Source organism: Aulonocara sp. 'chitande type north' Nkhata Bay, linkage group LG20 (assembly GCF_057382095.1).
Source record: "Aulonocara sp. 'chitande type north' Nkhata Bay isolate Kocher_YH1m ecotype deep benthic linkage group LG20, A_spYH_male_GT1.1, whole genome shotgun sequence".
In the NCBI taxonomy this organism is placed as follows: domain Eukaryota; kingdom Metazoa; phylum Chordata; class Actinopteri; order Cichliformes; family Cichlidae; genus Aulonocara; species Aulonocara sp. 'chitande type north' Nkhata Bay.
This window is the reverse complement of record NC_141363.1, coordinates 8,543,117-8,563,597: the sequence shown is the minus strand read 5'-3', so window position 1 is coordinate 8,563,597 and position 20,481 is coordinate 8,543,117. Positions and strand designations below refer to the sequence as shown.

Below are 20,481 nucleotides of genomic sequence, written 5' to 3'. Positions count from 1 at the left end.
TTAAGGACGAAAATTAGAAAGTGATGAGAGCATGTGAACACCAACGAGGTTAAGGCCGTTCAAGAAAGGTTTTTTGTTGCAGCTTTTTATACAGTTTACTATTTGATATCATCCCATTTCAGCAATTAATTTGTCAGGAAAATGTGTGTTACTTGGGTTACAGTGAAACAAAATTGACCATTGTCCTCATAACTATAATGATAATTCTCAGAGACACCTCATTGGCAGCTGGACAAAGGCAGATATTCACATTCAGCAGCGTCTACATATATAAAGAATGTTTAAATTATTACACACACACACATCTTTACCAAATTGTCAAGGCCACTTCTGTAGGTGTGGTCCTCTTGTGACTGTACAAATATGGTTCTGCCTTCTCTACCGCGTCTAATCCAAGAGCTGTATGTAATTGGCTGTGGTATTGGAATTTTTTATTTTAATTGGCCCTGTTTTCTGTCACTCTACGTCAAACGCTCTCTGCTCACTGTGTAACCACGCCTCCTCATGCTTTCCGGAGCCAGTGGTTCATTCGTGCGTGTAGAGCCGTGGATTGCCTCGCCGGGAGGGAGGAAACGTGTTTCGTTTAATTTTGCTGGGTTCTCGTGCTGTCATTAGCAGTGCTGCTACTACAGTAACGTTTTAAACAGTATTTTCGCGGGTACTTTGCGTTGTAATTAACGGCGGCGTGGCATAACGTTGCGAACAACTAGGTTAGGCTCTGTCACCTGGCTGCAGCAGCTGACTTGGTGTCTTGCGGAGAGTGGCGACAGTTCCCAAAAGAAAACAAGCAATTGCTAGTTAGCAATTCAGCCAGTTAGCCTGCTAGCTAGCTAGCTCTTGCCTTATTGCCACAGCAAGTCCCTCCCTCACAAAGTGCGTGGACGCTGTTGGCTGCGACGGTGAAGTCGAGTGTTTTTTTTCTTTCTTTCTTTTCCTTTTTTTTTTTAAACTCCCCTCCTATCAACTTAATAGCCAGCATCCCTATACAGTTGGTTTGCACGGGAAATACCCCCCACAAAGGTTAGATAGGTTAGGAGACGGTAACGTAAAATTGCTGGCTTTTCGTTCGACAAGTGTGTTCTGTGGAGGGATACGGATCATACACTGGCAGAGAGACTGGCTAAAAGAAGACGCGAAATAAGAGCGAACAAGGAAGACACCAGGAAGGAGGGGACTGGCTAGTTTAGCCGGTGAGACTGAATCGCACGTAAGTGACTCATAAGTTAGCTTGACAAATGGCTTAACCTGTACAACTTGCACTGCTTGCACTGCTATCAAGTCTTCTACTCTTCTGCGGCTTAGCACCTACAACCAGTACGCCATACTACAAATGTTAGCTAGCTGCACAGGCTTCCTTGAAGGTGGCTTAGTAGCTAGCACGACAGCTAATTGAATGGTTCGAAAGTGAAAATGTGCTTGAAACACATCTCGACTACGCTTTCTTCACTCGTTCCGTCTTAACTAAGGCTCAGTTAAATAGAGGAGTTTAGACAAGTTGGATGTGTGGCTTGAACAGCACCGTGTACCAGCTAGTTGTCATGAGTGGGAGCTTTTTAGCCGCTTTGCTAGCTAATTCCTGCCGGCTACCCACTCAGATTGACAGCTCAGCTTCTGACGACACGAAACCTGAATAGTAGTGAAACCCAGCTTTTATCGCCCCTTTACAAAACACAAGGCTCATATCTATTACGTGCAGCTGTGGGAACTGTGTGTTCCTGAGCTGAACCAAAGATAAACTTGTCAATGTCATGCAGAGTTCACATGACATTACACTATCTTGGTTATAAATGACTGTAGCTGTCAAACTACTCAGTTAATCAGTTTTCTCATTTGTATAGGTTTCATCAGTCACTTAGCATTCACAAGTCATGCACACATTTATAGTAGTCTATAGTAAGCCACAGCTGTGTAAATCAGCAAATAGGCAACAGCACAGCCCTGCACTTAAACACAATTATGATTCTGTACCAAGATCAGTTGTGACAAATATTCTCTTCTCTTTTAGATAGTACATCAAGCCACACACAGCCATGAGTATTGAGATACCGGTTGGGTTGACAGAACTGCTGCAGGGCTACACTGTGGAGGTGCTCCGACAAAGGCCGTCAGACCTGGTGGATTTTGCCGTACAATACTTTACCCGTTTGCGGGACACCAGAAGTCAGGATGGGGCCAGCACAGGTGGCAAGACGGGAAAAGGAGTGATGTTTGACGGGGAGCCGATGCAAACAGAGTCCAATGGAGAGGATGATGAAGATGATGACTCCGACTTTGAACGTAGGTTGATCTTTTTGTTGTTGAGATTGTCAGCTGTTGTGGTGCAGGTGCTTGTGTGAGTGAAATGGGACACAATGAGTGATTGTTTGATTTTGTTAGGGAAAGAGCAAGTGAAGGTGAGGCCCAAAGACTTGTCACTGATATGGTCAGAATTTATCCGTCTTCTTGGGAGATTCTTTAGCGTGTTACGTCTGCCATATTTTCATACATGCACTTGCTCTCAGAAAATCCCACTGAGCAGACAGCTTGGCAAAGCAGACATGATCTAATCTGGGTCTACTACATTCTCATCATCTGACTTTCAGGATCAGAAATAATTTATTATTTACATGTCTAAGGATCTGAAAGAGCCGTCTTTGTTAAATGTAGATTCAATGTGCTCTTTAACATATTCTTAAATTAAATTTATACTTCCAGAAAACTGAAGTAGCCCAAGATGCGAAAGGTAACAAGGTAAAGCTGTCCTGTAACGACATATAATGTTGTAATAACAAAATCGGCATGATGTTTTCCCAGAGCAGTGAATGTGTGTGTATATATAACTCTAAATTGTACCTCAATAGTGATACTGGGCCTCTTTTGCATCAATCCCTTGTGTTTGGCACACTGGCATAAGATATAAGCTGCTCCCAAACTCAGCTGTCCTCTGTGCTCCTGAGAGCAATGTGACCTAGATCACACCAGTATGTTCACTGGCATCATCTGTAAACTATCATGTATATATGTGAAACTATGTGGAGATAAAAACTGAAGCCCCTTTTTTGTTTGTAAATAGTAATTGGAACCCAAATGCTGCAACCTAGCTGGCTGCACAGCTTTTGTCAAATCACCAGCAGGTACCGGAGCACTAAAGTGAATTTTGGGCTTCATGAGATCTATTCTTTTTGGGCCTGTTGTTAGTATTCCTTTTTTTTTTGAGCTTCTATTCTAGTTTTGTGGTTTAACAATTATGCCAAATATACAGTTTTAAATATACAGTTTTAATCTCTCCTGAAAGCAATGTTGGCCAGCCTTGTAGATTGGTACAAGCTGGCTCATGGTGAACAGGGATTATGTTTTCTTTTTCTGCTAATACAAAATGGGTTCTGCCCGCTGTAAAACAGCTGTGACTTCAGCTGAGAGAGTTGTGTGTGTGTGTGTGCGTGCGTACGCTTTGGTGTACACGCGCCAGATGTATTTGAGTTTCAGTGAGTCCTTTTGCATACTTGTGAAAGTAAGCAGTTGTGTTATGGCATTCTTTCACAACCGTTCAAATTCCAGCCTGGTGACGACATAAAAAAATGTGTCCAAGTACACTGTGATTAGCAATCACACCTCATTCTAGGGGATAATAAAGGAAAGGGAGCTGCAACAGTTGTGCTCCAGGGAGAAATCTGGATTCTGGAGTTCACACACATGACTTCCATGACATTAGATTATCCAGTAGGCTTGTGTATACTTCCCCCAGGGAACATTAACATTATTTCTCATGGTAATAACACAGGCCTGCATAATGAAAGGTATCATGTGCTCTTGCCTGACCACTGCTGCAGCCTATAGGTATAATGAGTGATCTAATTCAGTTAGTTCACTAGCACGTGCTCTAAGACAGTTGCTTGAGTACTGAAGACACCAAATTAGCATTTTTAATCCACAAACCAAGAACGTCATTACTTATTTTTTTAGGTGAGAAATACAAACCTGGTTCTGTTAGCTATAAATGGGACATTCTGCATAACTATCAGCACAGTCTGCAAACTATGCTGGTAAAATACAAATGTCATACTTCTACTTACTTGAATTATGATTGGTTATTTGGGGCATTTTATTGAATTTGGTACTTGCTGCATGTCCTCTCTTGCATGCCTTCTGCTCAAGACTAGGAGTAATTTTTCTCACATTTAGAGCACAAGTGATTAAACTGTATTACTGCTGAGTTGGCAGGTAAGGTATTTTGAGTTGCTATCCTCTTTATAAAGTATGGCTGTTGTGAAATTAGTATTGAGCTGAAATAGTATTGAGCTGTGCAGTCTAATATAAATATTGTTTAGCTGGCCCTGAATTCAAGAAAAAATTGAAAGAAGTTCAAGGTGCTTTTCCAGTTGTGTTGTTTTGGTTGATTTTTTTTTCATGAATCTGTGGTATCTGGATATTCTTTAGATGTTAATTCTATTGTTTTAATAGGCTACTTACATTTACGATGACTCACCAGTGTGCTCTTAACCTTTCTTTTGCTCTGAAGGAAATCATTGTGTGTTGGCTAAAGGCCTAACATGTAAATGAACTAGATAGCTGCTTGTGTATTTCCATGGATGGTACACCGTATCCCTAAAAACAGGACGTCTTGTGGTAATTTACTTGTCTTGTTTCTGTAACTCCTGCTGCCTGAATCCACTTAGGGCTCACCACACAGGTCTAAGCTGGTTAACAATAGAGGATTTAGTTATACATCCATCATATTTTGGTGATATTCAGGTTTTTAAGTAACCCTTTTTATATTGAGGCTGAGCTTTTAAGAAGTCATTTATTGACAATTTTATAATCTTCTTTCTTTTTGCTGAATGGGTGACATGGACACCAAACTGGGTTTCTGGTAGTGAATTTAAGATTTGTATTTGGCAGGAGTAAAATTCACTTCTGTGAATATTAGGATTGCATCATACTTACCTTTAATGGTTAGTAGCTGAATCCAGAACAAATGCGTCCATTTTACTCAATTTTCAGAAATACAGTGATAATGAGAAAAAGGGTGCAACACAAGGGCATCTTTCTAATTTGTATATGTGGTTTTCCTCTCCTTGCCTCCTCTACTGTCAGTTTAGCAGTGCTTGTTCACTAAGAGAAACAGGAGGGGATGAATGGATGCCTCTGACTGAAACGAGCAGGGCTTTTTAGTCAAAGATGGATGGAGGGACAGATGACTCCTAGAGATGATAATAGAAACTAATTAAAAGTGTTTTTATAAGAAAGACAGCAGGGATAAAGCAGAGGCTGTATTAAAAAAATAATTGAGGGAGGAGAAGAGAATGGGTTTATGTAATTATTCTAAGCTGCACAAAACTTTGTAGAAATGCTTTGTAGCTAGATGGTTGTGCTGCATGGATTCATAACAGAATGCTAGCTTAGATTTTTCTCTTCAGAGTGCAGATTTTCCATAGATTAATAGGTCTTAGCCAGTTTGTCTAGTAATGATTTAACTGTAACACTTTAAAGTTTTTTTCCTTCCTTAAAAGCATCGGTCCATATTTTCAAAATTCTACCTCCGTGTGTTGTTTTGATTATTTATAAGCACTGGTATTTTGAAAACAGATATCTTGAGAGGAGTCATAACGTCATCAGTGTTTCCTTTTCATCGCAGCAGCTCTCTTGCAATAGTAAGTGCAAATTTTCCCAGATGGTTGGTATCCATTTCGGACTGCAAATCTTCTGTTGCTGTTAAACACACCATTAGATTAAGAGATAAGGTCTGTTATATTCTTTTTTTAATGATACATAGACATCTTTCTAAGAAGGGTGTCCACCAGCCTTTAAATGTCATCAAAATGAAACGCATTAAATAACAGGATTGAGGGCCTTACAAAAATTTAATAAAGTGCAATAAAAGGTTTCCAGATCTCAAACTCATTTGCTGTTTTACTTAGGTGCAAATTAAACGTGACAGTGTGTCATCAGGTTTGTTTTGATGTGATTAAACCTAGAGTAAATGTTTTGAGTTAGTGTGTTTGCCCTGTTAAGAGTAAATACTGTTAGAAATTTATGTATTTAAGTTCTTCTACCAAAGAAAATGTACAGGAAACATTAAAGCTCTATGGTTGAAACACCAGTAATTGGAAAAAAAAATATTTTTGAGTTTGTGTTGCAAGTGTCAAGTGTTTTAGTTTCTGTCATATCTGTCCAACATGATAGAAAAACACTGTCATGCACTTGTAGATTTGCATTGAAGATGTGGTTGTGTTCTAGTTTTGCATGGCCACAAGAGTCCCCCAGTCCCAGAATTCATCATCTGGCCAAATCCGAAAGCTTCATCAGAGCTCAAAATTTATCAGTCCAAGTTTGGCATATGAGCTGACAAATGTGTGGATGTGTTTGTCAATGCAGACCACAGTTTGTTTCTGTGTGGAATAGATAAAATGTGTTTCTTGCATGTTTGGTTTGTGTCAAAGGCTCTGCGTAATTTAGCTCGGAGTATGGCCGCACACAATGTGATGAAATTCTGCCTGTGACCTCTTTCTGTCTCCACCCTTGCTCTGTCACCACCACCTCAGTGTTGTTTACACCCTGCTCCCCCCAGTCTCTTCCTTTGCTCCCATAGTGTTCTCCCTTTCTCCCTCTATGGCCCTCTTTTTTTCCCTCCATATTTTTCCTATGTCTCTTAAGCAGTTTGATTTGGCTTTTTTTTTTTTTTAGTAGATAAAATTAACTCATAACATGATTGTCAGAACAAACTGCTTCTAAAAGAGAAAACAGAGAGACTCCTATAGTTTTCTTTGATGTAAATTGTGATCCTGCTACTGTTTTCATTTTTTTCTATCCCTCTCTAATTCATACATTTGCTACTGGACCATTTTCCCCCCTTAATATTGCTTTGTGCTTTAGTTTCACTTATTTGGGATGAAAGTACAGACTGCTTTGTCTCTAAAGACACTAATAATTGGTTCAGTAAGACGAGCTGAGATGTCAGTTTTCATTTTCGTCTAGGAGCTTTGTGTCTGTGCACAGTGGTAACAGTGATTAGTGGAAGAGGGAGTACATGTACACTCAAATGACTTTTGTCACTGTAAGTGTGCACAATTTTATATCTGTAGGTTTGCGTGCTTGTGACTAGTCTCAGTTTAGTGTTGTGCAACAGGTGACCTGATTAGTAGACAGCAGTGTATGTCCAGGGTGCTTTTAGCCTGCAGGCAAATCTCATCCAGCCTACTATGGAGACCAGTTGGACTGGCAGTCTGATGGTGTTAAGTGGAAAAGCCCCCAGACGGCTCATACTACTCTGCCTGGCTGATAGTTCACTAATGCAGTTGCTGTCTTTACTCTTGTCTTATTTTTATCATATGCAAAAAAGACAAGTTTTGAAAATGCCTTTTTTTAGCCTTCTGTCCAGATGAAAACAGGGTTTTTGTTCATGTTCAGGGCGAGTAATTATCAAATTACCAGCATGGTGTTTGTGTGACCCTCGTAGGATTGGCTACCTCCATAGACTGAACCTGACTGAATCTAAACTCGGTAGCCCAAACACATAAACTGAACCAGCTGTAAGATAATGGAGTGCTGGTAATAGGATATTCAGAGGGGAGTAATACCACACTTATGGCATTAAGAAGAAGAAGGAGTAGGCTGTACTAGCTGAAAAGTCTTCAGATACAACTATGAAAAATTTTGCCTATCCCAGTTGGTGACAATACGTGATATTACCAATTATTAAGTCATAAAATCTGTCTGGGTCTGTCTCACCTTTGCTCTTCTCCATGCCCTTCCTACACACAGCAGTTTCAGTGTGACAGTGACACCACTTTAATCAAGAAATTGAGGAGTAGTGGCAAAGTTGTGCGTCAGCAGACACAATTACAATACATTTAATAATGATATTCATTTTCTGCATTAATTGGAAAATAAGCTAAAAATTGCCTGGATTGACTAATCATTAATACCAGAGATCATTATCCATCTATTTTAAATACCGTGTAGAGTACATAGCAGAAGATGTGATGTTCCAAATTCACGATACTGGAATTTGAACCACGTTTATGGTCAAATACGTCTTTAAGCACCTAATTTTTAAGCCCACTTTTTGTGCTGATGTCAATAACAAGTTTATGTATGTAAAGCTGAGAAAAAGCATTTACCGGTAAGAAATTTTTTTTCAGTATTGTATCATATATTATAAATTAACTAGTAATGTAATTGTTTTGCTTATGCTAAATAACTTTGTACTGCTGCTAAATGATTCGTGGTTAAAGCATGCCAGTCTAATGGGGGGTGGAGTCTTTAAACATGGCTAAGGTCATAATCTCTTTCGTGCACTCTGCGTTTTCTTTTCCTTTTTAGCACCAGGGGAGTAGTATGCATGTATGTATGTATGTATGTAATTTTTGTCTGCCTGTTGATCAGACTGTAGAACTCTAAATTTGTCTCTTTGTTGTGTTATTCCTTTGATTTCTTCAGATTGTGTGTGTGGTGTTTTGTTTTTTTTTTGTTTTTTTTAAATCTGCTTAAACTTCGTTATCAGCTTTTTAAAAAATTTTTTTATCTTGGTGTCTCTTTGTTTGAATGTCTTTGTAGCCTTATCTCTCTACCTTTCTTCACCCTGTTTCTTCACATCTCTTTGAATTAAAAAAAATGTATATGGAAACCAACAAATTTTCTTAATTCTATTGTCCTGTTTGTATATTTCTGACTTTTTGAAGTATTTGTCTTTACATCATTTTCTCGATCTATATCTTTTTAAAATAACAATACACTAAAATAGTTTGAGATGGCTATAGTGTCAGTTCTTTAGTCACTCTTCAAGTCTCAAACACTTTATGTGGAAATTAGATTTCAGGAGACATTTAATGTAGCTGTCCTAATCTCCGTTGTCCATTTAAGGGATTGTCATCGGTTATTGGTACAGCAGGCTATGAGACAACTTGGCTTGCATGTATTTGCTAGTAGACATCATTTGAACCTTTGTACTTCCTTGTTCTCTATCCTCTAGCCATCTTAGTCCCTGCAACAAAATAAGGAAGTGGTGAGGGATGACTGGCTTAAAGAGAGAGATTGCATTTTATCTTCTGCTGCTCCTGTTTGAAGTTAATATGCATCCCGTGTCTCTAGCACACTATTCTTGTGAATCATAATGCTGTCTGAACCCTGCCTCGCCAGTCCAGTTAAAGCCTTCAGTGACACATATATGTAGATTTATTACCGCCATCAGAGGCATCTAGATTACATATTTCTGGACAACAGATCTGAGTATGATGCCAGCCTTCTTGGTGTACATTAAATCCAGGCTGGAACCCTCTCAGGAGACTGTCTCTGTCCCAGTCGTGCAAAAGGGTCAGGTTGATCAGTGCAGACTACTGTCATGTCATCATGTTGATCTCTTTGGTGCATTAGAAGAAGTTGTGATGTTTTGTGAATTCAGTTCATTATGTGTTATGTCTCACCTTTGATTGTCATATGCAATAGATAATGTGGTATAAGCCAGACTTCCCATCAGTGGAAATGATCAGGTCTGTACTTTAGTTTGATTTGGTTTCACTCTTTCTTGAAAAATAAAACTATAGTCTTTTTTTTGAAAAAGTTAAAGGCTCAAAGTTATTTAGCTTACCCCAGTGTTCTAACAAAACATGCTGTATTTATCCTACTATACGCACTGTATATGAAGATGTGCAAATTAAAGTAAGAAAAAAGAGAGCAGGAAGTAAAAGAGCTGAGAAGCATCAATGTTTTTTGTAGAAAATGTTTTAACCAGTTGTTTTTCCCCCAATTTGGACAATCCACAAAGCAAGAGTTTTAGTTTCAATTCACTGGCCAAATAAAGGCAATAAAACTAACACTAAACCAATATTCTAGGTATCAGAAACATGCTCATTTATTGATGTTTCTCCTGGGAGAAAAGCGGGGGAACTACAGAGGGGAGTGAACAGATGAGGGCATGGGATAGCAACAAAGTTAAGGAGGATGACAAAGACCTGAATTGAAATTATAAAAAGAAACAAATACAACTAAAGGATGTGGGACTCATTCCTCCAGCGTTTAGGGTTGTTACTGGCGCCACATTTTGAGACAAATGTGGCGCCAGTAATGTGGGCCATAGCTCCAGGCTGGAATTTGGGAATCCCGGTCCTTACTAAGAAGTAAACCAATGCTTTTTTTTTTTGCTTTTTTTCACACATTTTCATGGCACTCTGATTCCTGATTTATACCAAAGATGTATCGTCACAGAAATGTATCAGATCCATATGTCTTATATTGTTTTGTCATTTTTGAGCACTCTTAGCCACTATTGAATTGTCTGCAAACATGCTTCCTGTGTGAACAAGTGCTTTTCCTTTTCATGGAGCAGCCATTGTTGATTATTCTCTCTTAGCTCATGCTGCTCTCATATATTCATATAGAAAACATCTATAAATGGAAATTATAGCGCATATAGTACAGAGCAGGATTGTCAAACTCATTTTACATCACTTCAGTTTTAAGTGGGCTGCATCAGTGCAAGTCCCCCTTCCTGACAATGGATGGAAGTTTAACTACATATTTAATCCTTGAGATATCTTAAGATCAGAAAAAAGTGCAAAAGTACATCTCAGATTTTCTACATGATAAAGAAATGCTGATGCAGCAAATGGAAGAAAGCTGTCAGCACAAATTAAATATGTACAATTACAGAAAGAAAATCCTGGTAGCCCAGACTCCTGTAATTACAAAATTGAAAAGTTTTGAACAGAAATTCCTATAGTGGATGGTGATAAAAAAGGAATTTTTCCGTCATTTAATTCTTTATCTCTTACAAAATTACTTTTGAAGTATGAATAGCCATTTCCCTAAGCTTTCCAGTGGGCCGGATTAGAGTTTTTACCAGGCTGATTCTGGCCACTGGGCCTTATGATTGACACCCCTGGTGTAGAGGAAAAATTGTGTTCACATAAGGTTCAAAGGTGAATGCTGAAGGGAAACTTGGTTGTCTGAGTATGTATATACACATTTTGAATAATTCATTTAGTATGAAGTCAGCTGCCTGTTCAATGCAGTAAACTCAGATAAGCCTGTGACCAACAGTTGTTGTTTTAGTTCTGTTTCACAACCTAGCGATGTGAGATAAGAATGAACTGACGAACCTGAAACCTGGTCGGTTATCAGTTTATTTTTTTTAATTTCTACCAAAAATACGTGCATTTATTAAAAAAAATAAAAGATATCATAGTAACTTAGTATTTAATGTCCGCCATTGGCAGGTTGTTTACCTATGTGTTAGCCATGACAGAACACATCATTTTAACCTTGGTTCTTAAATAAGTAGGACATTGTGTAAAAGGAAATTTATGATTCATATTTTGCAAATCATGTAAATCCTATATTTTAATTAAAAATAGGACAAAGATGACATCATCATGTTGAAATTGATATATACACTCTTTAAACATTTGAATTTGGATTTTATGTCAACAGTCATGTGCTCCCTTTGTTCTCTCAATCGGTCTGTCAGCTTGCCGTTCTGTTTCCACTGGAACCTACTGTGTCATTCTCACGATCCCCTGTCTCCCTTGGCCTGCGTGTGTTTGTCTTGATGTACTTGCCCAATCTCATTAGGTGACATGGCTTAGAGAGAGAGGTTATTAGGGCGGTTTAGCAGAACCATCTTTGGCACAGTAAGAAAGAGAATTAACAAGGGTTCGAGGTATTGAGAAAGAAGGAAAGCATGAATGAGAAGAGGAGACTGAATGAACGAGAAAGCTGTGGTTAATATCAGCCAAATATCTTTAAAGTTTTACTTTATCTGCTCTTTCAGCCTCTTTAGCTGACAGGATGTAAATACTGTTCAGAAGTATTCTATAATACAATATTTTGTTGCATAACTGCTTAAAGGAGATTTGTTATAATCAACCTAAATAATCAGTGGCACAGTGGCCTCCATCAAGTGTTGCTGAGGAGGTAAAAATTAACCTTGCAGGGTTTTTGTTTTCTTTAACTCATCAAATAACATTTTAATATTGGAGCCACTAGGCAGCAGGTATTTGTATAAATTTGTTGTTCAAATAAAAACAATCACAACAAAATTCAGACTGGGCATCCTGGAACTTTATATTTCATGGGATTTTATTGAATGCACAAGGAGAAAGCTTTATGTAGACAAGCACTAATGCTTGTTTGTGTAATTTGTTACATATGAAACTAGCCATTTTTTTTATTTTTTTATTTTTTTTTTGTGTTAGGCAAAAGTCATTGGGGATTTTTTTTTTTTAATTTCTAAACTCCTTTGATTTGTAAAAGGAGAGATGAACCTGAAGTATATAGGTTATAGCAAATTGGAGTCCTTCATGTTCCTCAAACCTCGGCCTTCCAAAAATCCTTCCTTCCATACCAACCAACACTATAGGTTAGTGTGGAGGGAAGGGTTGTAGGGAATGGTGGTAGTTTACATCAATACTAGAGCTATTCCTTCTGGACTTCCAGTGTTCATTTTAAAACAAGATGTAAGCCTGTTATAGATCATTTATAAATGCAACATCTGGAATTAAAATACTTACTAGCACAGTAATAAAAGAAATAAAATGGTCTTCAGGGTTGGACAAGTTGCTCCATAGTCTATCGACTATTTGGCGTCACTGCTAGGCAGCAGAACAGGCCTCCTGATCCACCTTCCATATTGCATAATGTGTGGCCCTGTTGAGAGAGAAACACGCAGACTGGAGTTTCTCACTTGCTGCATAAAGAAAAGTTTAAACATTAACATATGATGCTCATTGATTTAGACTACCATAATTAGTTAATGTAAGTGGATAGATAAACAGCTATGCTGAGCAGCTATAACAGTAGTAACTTGTAACACTCGCTGGTTCTTTACTCATTTACCTTGGACCTACAGATCTACTGTCTGTATTTCTACCGAAATGTACAAATGTACTCTGTTCTCTAGCTTAAAAAAATTCTATTAAGGAAAAAATCCAGCAGTTTGCCTTGTTTCTCATTTGATGATGATGGATCAGTGTCGCCACTTTAAAGGTAAGCATTAATTTCAAAGCCAGTTTTGTTTTTTGTTTTTTTTCCCCCCCGCACCTAGAATTTTGGGATGTTTTTAGTTTACAGACAAACATGATTGAAAACACAACCACCTTGTAGGAGGAAATGGCAGGTTGCTTTTAACAAAACCATGTGAATGGACTATACTTGGTGAAAGAAATTTGTTTTATTTGCTAACAGTTGATAATGATAAATGGTGAATCCCAAAACCCACCAGTAGTTTTCACCACTTACCTGACAATAGGGGGTCTAAATAACTACCTTTAAAATAAAAATGAAATGGTTCGCTTCAAGACATGTAGATTGCCTTTAACATGGCGCTCTAAACTGTTGCAGCTATTGTTACCATAGAAACCACTGTCCTTGAAAATACTCTCAGCCAATTGCTGCTGGACATGACAGTGAAAGGGAGCGGTCTCACATAATTGTGAATCAGATAAAGAAAGTTGGGAGGTCACAGGTAGTTCACAGCCCTCACTTCCATAACAAGTATCTGTAGCAATATATTTGCATAGCCTTGATATGACTGACTTTCATATCCCTGTCCTTGCGTTGCACTTCTGATAATGTGGGTTTGTATAACCCTATTACTGTTTTTCTTCTTAAAAGAGTAGCTGCTCTGTTCATTGGCAGTCAGTAAGAATTGAAGCTGCAAGTGAGAATCAAAGAAAATAAGAGTGATTAATTAAAAACAAAAGGAGGATGAGTGCAACCTGTCACTTGTTTGCTTTTGCTGTTTGTTGTAAATTTATCTTTCTAAATCTTATAGACTTCCTTCATTTCCATAGTAACACAAACTAATTATGTGTACTGGGTTGGATTTGTTGACTTGACTGAAGGACCAGGTTAAACACGCTTGGCTGTTTCAGTGGCATAACAAGTGGTACCCATGAGTTAGGTAATTAAATTCACTACCATTTGACATTTAACCGTAAACATAAGCTTGAGAATTTGGAATTTTGACCCACTTTTGTGACTGTAAATGGTCATGTAATGGGAAACCACATTGGCTTTGTTTATGTTATACTTCAGTGCTTTGATCAGAATGTGTTACGCTCTAGGCTGTGCAGGCTGACCGTTCTGCAGTTCATAGTTGTACCACCACACAGTACTGTTGAAGGTCATATATTTTTATTTTTTTTTAACTTGGGCGTTAATGACATTCTTTGTCATCCTGCAGATTAAAATAAATGCATGCAGCATTATCATGGGTACAAGTAATCTTACATCAGTTAGCCACAGTAACAACACCAACTCCCTAATATTATATAGATCTGCTTTGTACCCCCAAAGTAGCCTTTACCATTCAATGTATGAACATTGGTGCACTGGGAATGCACGTTTTCACATTTGCAAATGTGCAAGATCCTTCGGGTCCTGAGAGTACATAAATAAGAGTACAAAATACCATCCTGAGCAGTAACCAGTCATTGGCTGTAATACCACTGTCTGGTGTGAGGAGTAATATTGGTACTAATATTGATATTGGCCAGATGGCACATGATTCATTATAGCTATTCATGTTTTTTGCTTTGGTTGCCTTTGTCATATGAAGGATGTGTCATCCCTTGAGCCCTTTTCTGACATGGGATACATAAATCTTTATCAATCTATCAAAGTAACAGTATTCATAATGGCAAGGTATGTTGCTGTGCTAAATTGTGTGTGTTATTTACTTTTAAATCGGATGCTTTGTAATGCGCTTGTGTAGCACCTGTACACTTCACATGATGACATAATTAAAGATGCTTCGCCCTACATGCGGTTACGAAAACGCGTCTATATACACTTTACTAAAATTAACTAAGCAACAACAAAAAAAAATAAATAAATTGTGTCTCTATGTTGGGGATATTATTTATGGCACCCTGTACATAAATTCACACTACATTCTCACTTTGTAGAAGGTTATGATGCCTGTAGTCTGCAAACTAACCTTAGTTCCTGTTAATGTACTTGCCAAAGCTCAGATTATTTTCATTACTGGTGAATCTCTAGTCTGACACGTCACAGTTTTCATTCAGACTGTTAAGTTTTATTCCATAAACATTTCAGTCTTTAATACAGCAACTTGAGTGAAGAAAAACTCAATGTAGGAGAGGTCTGTGTGCATCTCTTTCAACTAAAGTCTTGTTCACAAAAAATGGAAAAGCAGAAGCACAGAAAACTGCAGGACCATAATCTGGGAGTTCTCTGCACGACATCAGAGTCACCAAAAAGGGAATCGAGGTTGGTCATGACACAGGCGCCTGAGGCTAAGGACTATAAATTATTTCCTGCTATTTACAGATGATAAATGTTGCAGAAAAACTACACCAGCTAGGTTCATAAATTTAGTACCAGATAAAGTCAGAAGGGGGATTGCTGTCATATACGTTCTGCAGCGTCAGTTTTCACCGGTGACTGATAATAATGCCCAACTTGTGCAGATTTATAATCCAGCAAACTGTCAGTTATATCGCAGATTCTGCTAACATTAACGTACTAAACACTACTTACAAACCAAACCTTTTTTGGTCTTTAAACGTTTTTTTTTTTAATGGAAATTTAATTGTTGGAATTATACTCGTGTTCATATCTTGGCTGTTACTTGTCTCTGACAAGCTGGCAGCTTGTTTTGGGCTGCTATCACTGCCAATACTCAGCCACACTCGGCTGAATTGTGTTAGAAGCATCGTGTTAACCTCATAATCCCGTAGTCCTAATTCCTCCAAAACACAGGTGAATCCTTCAGCGCCATTTCTGCAGGAATTTAAACTGTTCCTGTGGTCTTCCCCTGTTTTTTGTAATATTAACCATCTTTTATCATCCTTTTTCTTGTGCAAGATTACACAAATTCCTTGATACTGGCACAAGTACTGTGCATCAGCTTTGACATCAGCATAAAGCTGTCATCAGTGGTCACCAGTAACTATTAGCTGTCTTCATGAATGTGGTGTTTCTAAGAATTTCTTTTTGGGAGTAGGCAGCATATTGGTCATTAGAGAGAGTGTATTGCCCCCCTGAGAGAAGAAGTCTGGGAAAACAAACTACAGTGTAGTCATTTAGCTTGGTCACTCCCATAATCAAGTCATAACTACTAGGTTATGAGTCAGTAATATGTATTTTATTGAGTAGACAATCATCAGTGAACTGTAACCTCTCTTAGTTTACTCAGAATGGTCAGGATTGCATCAAGTAGCTCCTGCTGGATTAAAGTGACACTTGACGCTGATTAGTCTTGGTGTCATGTGGCATAGTTTGTCTGTGCCTGTTTGTTTGTTTGTTTGTTTGTTTTTTGTTTTCATTGATGCTATGTGATGTCCAATAATTGAAAAAGATAGCACACTCATGATGTTTGTAAAAGAGTGGTGCTTCTTTTGCTGCACTAACTGCTACCCTGTGTAAATACTTGGGAATTGCATAGTATTAACACTACCAGGGGCATGGGGGATTTCCAAAGACCTTAAATAAGCACTTTCTTGTGGTGCTTGAATATCATTTGCAAAAGCCTTCGTACGCCTGTGTCTGTGCTGCCATTGCTGCTGCTTACAAACTTTGAAATTTTAGTGAGACTTTTGTGATAACTTGGAGTATATACTTAAGTCAGACTTCAGATAACTGAGTAATCAAAATAAACATTACATTTTTAGCTGTGTTGTCGATCTTTTCAGCCACCTCACATGTAAGCTGTGCGGCCAATTTATTTTTTTTCTCTGTGTGAATTGTGTGCTTTTTGGGTTACACAGTAAACCATCTCCTAAGGGATGTGTTTAGCTTTCCACTCCATAGATGACTCTTTGAGTTATCTTTCTCACCAAAAACAAAGGATGACAGGTTTGTTATATTACAGCCAGCTACAAGTTGACTTTGGAAAGTAGCACATTTTAAAAAGCCAGAATGTACCTTCTACTTGACACAAAGAAAACATTTTGCTCCCTGTGTGAGTCTAACTAGGAAGTGGCAGGGCACATTTTTTTGGTTTTCTGGTTATTTGCTACAAGTTCACTTTGGAGTGCATTTGATTTTTAGTGGTCAAAAACTATCCAGAAGTTCCCATAAACACGGGTAATACAGGAAATTGTATTAGTGAGAATGTTTTGACAATATTACTTTAATATCACATTTTGTGACAGATTGAAGTAATAAACACAAGAAAAATAGTCAATTTGAGCTTAAAGACGTTAGAGGCATTGGAAAACCTGATGGCTGTGGTGATGGGAAAGGGTTAACACCAATGCAGCTATAAGCAGTACAGGGTTACTTCCTTTTAAGGACCTAAGTCTTAGGGAGCGTGTGATAGAGGGAGTTAGATACTGGGAAAATGAGTGAGTCACATATGGGGCAAGGGGAAAGAGGGAGAGGACGAGACTTTTTTTTGTGTTGAGAGATGGTAAGAGTTAAATCATAGGCAGGATGTGGAGTGAGCAGAAAGTCGTATGGTGTGAAACACAGACTGAAACAGTAACTAAACTAAGTGTAATAGCAAAAAGAGGAAGCATTATGACAAAAAAGATGAAGGTATAGGCTTTGAGAACTGCTGAGACGTTTGTTTTGGCAAGGACGAATCGAAATAGTCTGAATCGGTGAACAGTAGGATGCAACATTTACAACAAATGTCACTGCAGGCACAGTACTGTAGACAAGGAAGGAAAGGGCAGTGTAAAGATACAAGCAAGGTAGATCCTCCAAGACCAACATAAACGGAAGGGGAAAAAAGTAGTATGTACATATCAAAAGTATAGGAAAAGACAATGTGGAGGATAAGATGAATAAAACAAAAATAAATTATTACATAGTCATAAATTCCAGAACACATGGTAAATTACAGCTAACTATAGGCTGTGCCAGTTTAATTTCTTTGTCCCTTTATATCCATACTTTCTATATTACATGTCATCAACCATTAGTTTTTGCATCAGCATGTCACAGTGACTGTACAAGCTATTGTTTTATGCCGAATTGCCTAAGATGGGGTATAAGATATAGCCCAGTTACTGAGTAAAATTGCTCTTGCACCATTCAGTGTAGCGCTGGTAGATTTACTGCTCTTTATAGAGATATAAAAGCTATTTTTCCTCCTTAAAAATCTATATCAGCACTTGCCAAAATCCTGCTTGGCTCATTGCAGTAGCACCTCATATCTCGCCACTCAATTGTCTTTTTACTCCCGTGAACTCCTGAAGAATTGCTGCTTAAAATCTCCTAAATTTCTATGCTGTCCTGATTAACAGGTTATGTTATTAGTCTGCATCCATAAAGAACTATTTCTTGCACAGTCTTCCAACTGTTAAAAAGACTTATATTGAAAAGTTGTTTTTGGTTATTTGGGCTGAGGCTTAACAGGTGAGATTGATGTCATGTATTTTTCAACAGTACCACCATAGTTTTTGCTGCTGTGACTTATCTTGCTTATTTTAGGTGTTGAACTTTAAAAAAAGAGCCCAAAGTTCACAAGCTTGATCCTTGTAGTCTCCATCCTACTGCTGGTGGTATGAACGTGCAGTTATGAACTGGTGTTAACTATAATTTTGTTGAAATATTAAGCATTTTCAGAGTGTGCTCTGTCTATTTGGTAAGGTCCCAATTTGCTAGATGCAGTAATTGGCAGGTTGCTTGACACTCATAATTTGACTCTGGTATGACGCACTGCAACCAGCAGGCATGATATGTCAGCGTTCTTGATACCTGCATTGCACTACACATTTTAACCCAGTATGACACAAAAAGATGCCACAAGGTTTGTTATCGATCTGCTTCCTCTCTGTAAAGCAACCACATGTGTTGGCACATTCAGAAACCACACACTGAACTGATTTATCAGAAAACAGTGAGAATACTGTTCTTGATAAGACAATTGAGATCAAATTATTTAATTTTTACTGCAAAGCTATTTTGTCACCACTTTTTTTTTTTCTTCAGTTTTTTACACTTGCTGCTTAGTTCACCTAGAGTTATGGAAAAAAAAAACATTTGGTCAACAAGACCAGTCTAAAAGGAATAAGTTGTTGTAGCTCTCTTGTTGCCGAAAAAAAGACAAACATTCACTACTCTGGGACTAAGACTCTGAGACGACCCAGTCGCCCACCATGTCCACCTATTGTATCCCTACTAGAGCTGTGCCGTGTCATATTGCCCAATAATACAAGTATAAATGTTTACATGATATTAAAATGTCATATCATGATATCATTGCTATAGCAACATTATGCATTTACCTTAGTAGTTGTGTGCACTAAGGAGACGAGACTAGGTATGTCTGTGAGCAAAGCTGCCTGTAAGGCCTCCCATGAAGATTTAGTACCTAAAAAGAGAACTAGCTTAACAGCCTATAACAAAGCGTAGTACTTTGGGAAATCTGCAAGAAGATTGTTCCTGCTAGGGAACAAGATGGAAACGGCAAACTTGGTTCACCACTTCAAAAACATACCAGTGAGTACAAGGATACAAAGGAGGAGATGCTAGAAGCTGGTGATATGCGACCCAAAAGTAAACAAACGACTCACTTGCTAGCTGCACACCATATGACAGGAAGAGCAAACAGTGGATGGTCACATGGTAAAAAGGCAGGGTTTTAAAGCAAGTGGTTAAAAATCTTGGCCCAAGATATACAACATACCAGCTAGAAAATGTTTTTCAGTTTTATTTTACAGGATTAACTCTTACTTCTGTTGCTGTTAAACTAAAGTGTTAAACAACTATATTATAGTTTTACTTAAAATTTCCAGAGAAAATACTACCTAGGCTACTTTAGTGCTTACATCTTTATGCTTGATATATTGCTGTGTCACTACTGTTGCACTGTAATGCTCCTGGTGCTGGCACCTTGCTTCAATAGCTTCACACTTCAAATTATGTAATGGGTCATTTGTGACAGTTGCTCATTAGAAAAGGATATTATAAATAATGCTGCCTGCAAGCTGCAAGCTTTGATGAAATGTTGTTCTGTATTTTTTCTGTAGATTCAGAAATCTTCTTGAAATATTGTGATATAATTTTGAGGGTATATTGCCCCTATTCCCTACTATGCATTTAGTTAAATTTAATAAAACTGTATTCATTAAAAATCGCTGTTAAAAATTGTATTAAAAAATGTATTGTTGCCGACTGGTGATATATAGGGGTACATGTGTAAATGTTATCTGTGGAGGAGGACATGCAGGGTAATGGCAGAGAATTTTTTTTCCCCCCACTTCAGACCAGTCTGCCAATCCTCTGTACTTTTCCCTCCAGTGAGTGGATTTGTATTCAGTGTACAAGGGAGTGTGCAGTACTTCTCGAGCTGATGATGTGCTTTATTGAGTCTGCTTTTGAGCTTGCCAGTTATGTGTCTACATCTCCTGTTTGTGTGCCTATATGAACACCTTTCTTATGCTTTATGTATCTGTGTGGATTGCTCTTTCTGTCTTGCTGTGGGTCCAAATGCCTGTTTAAGCTACTGTTTGTAAATGCATGCGAGTGCGTTTATGTGAGATCGTGCCAGTAGAGTCTTGCTGAAGTCCTTGGTGGCTAGCTCTGGAGGAG

At 38.2% G+C, this 20,481-nt stretch overlaps 1 protein-coding gene across 1 annotated transcript in view; it reads left to right on the top strand.

The window, feature by feature from the left end:
• Nucleotides 1–495: 495 nt before the first annotated feature.
• Nucleotides 496–20,481, top strand: part of prkar2aa (protein kinase, cAMP-dependent, regulatory, type II, alpha A) — a 45,807-nt gene continuing 25,821 nt past the window's right edge. The window contains exons 1-2 of the mRNA XM_086276242.1: nt 496–1,207; nt 2,006–2,277. Coding sequence (XP_086132368.1) covers nt 2,031–2,277 — 247 coding nt within the window. The 5' untranslated portion in view covers nt 496–1,207; nt 2,006–2,030. The remainder of the gene's footprint in view (nt 1,208–2,005; nt 2,278–20,481) is intronic.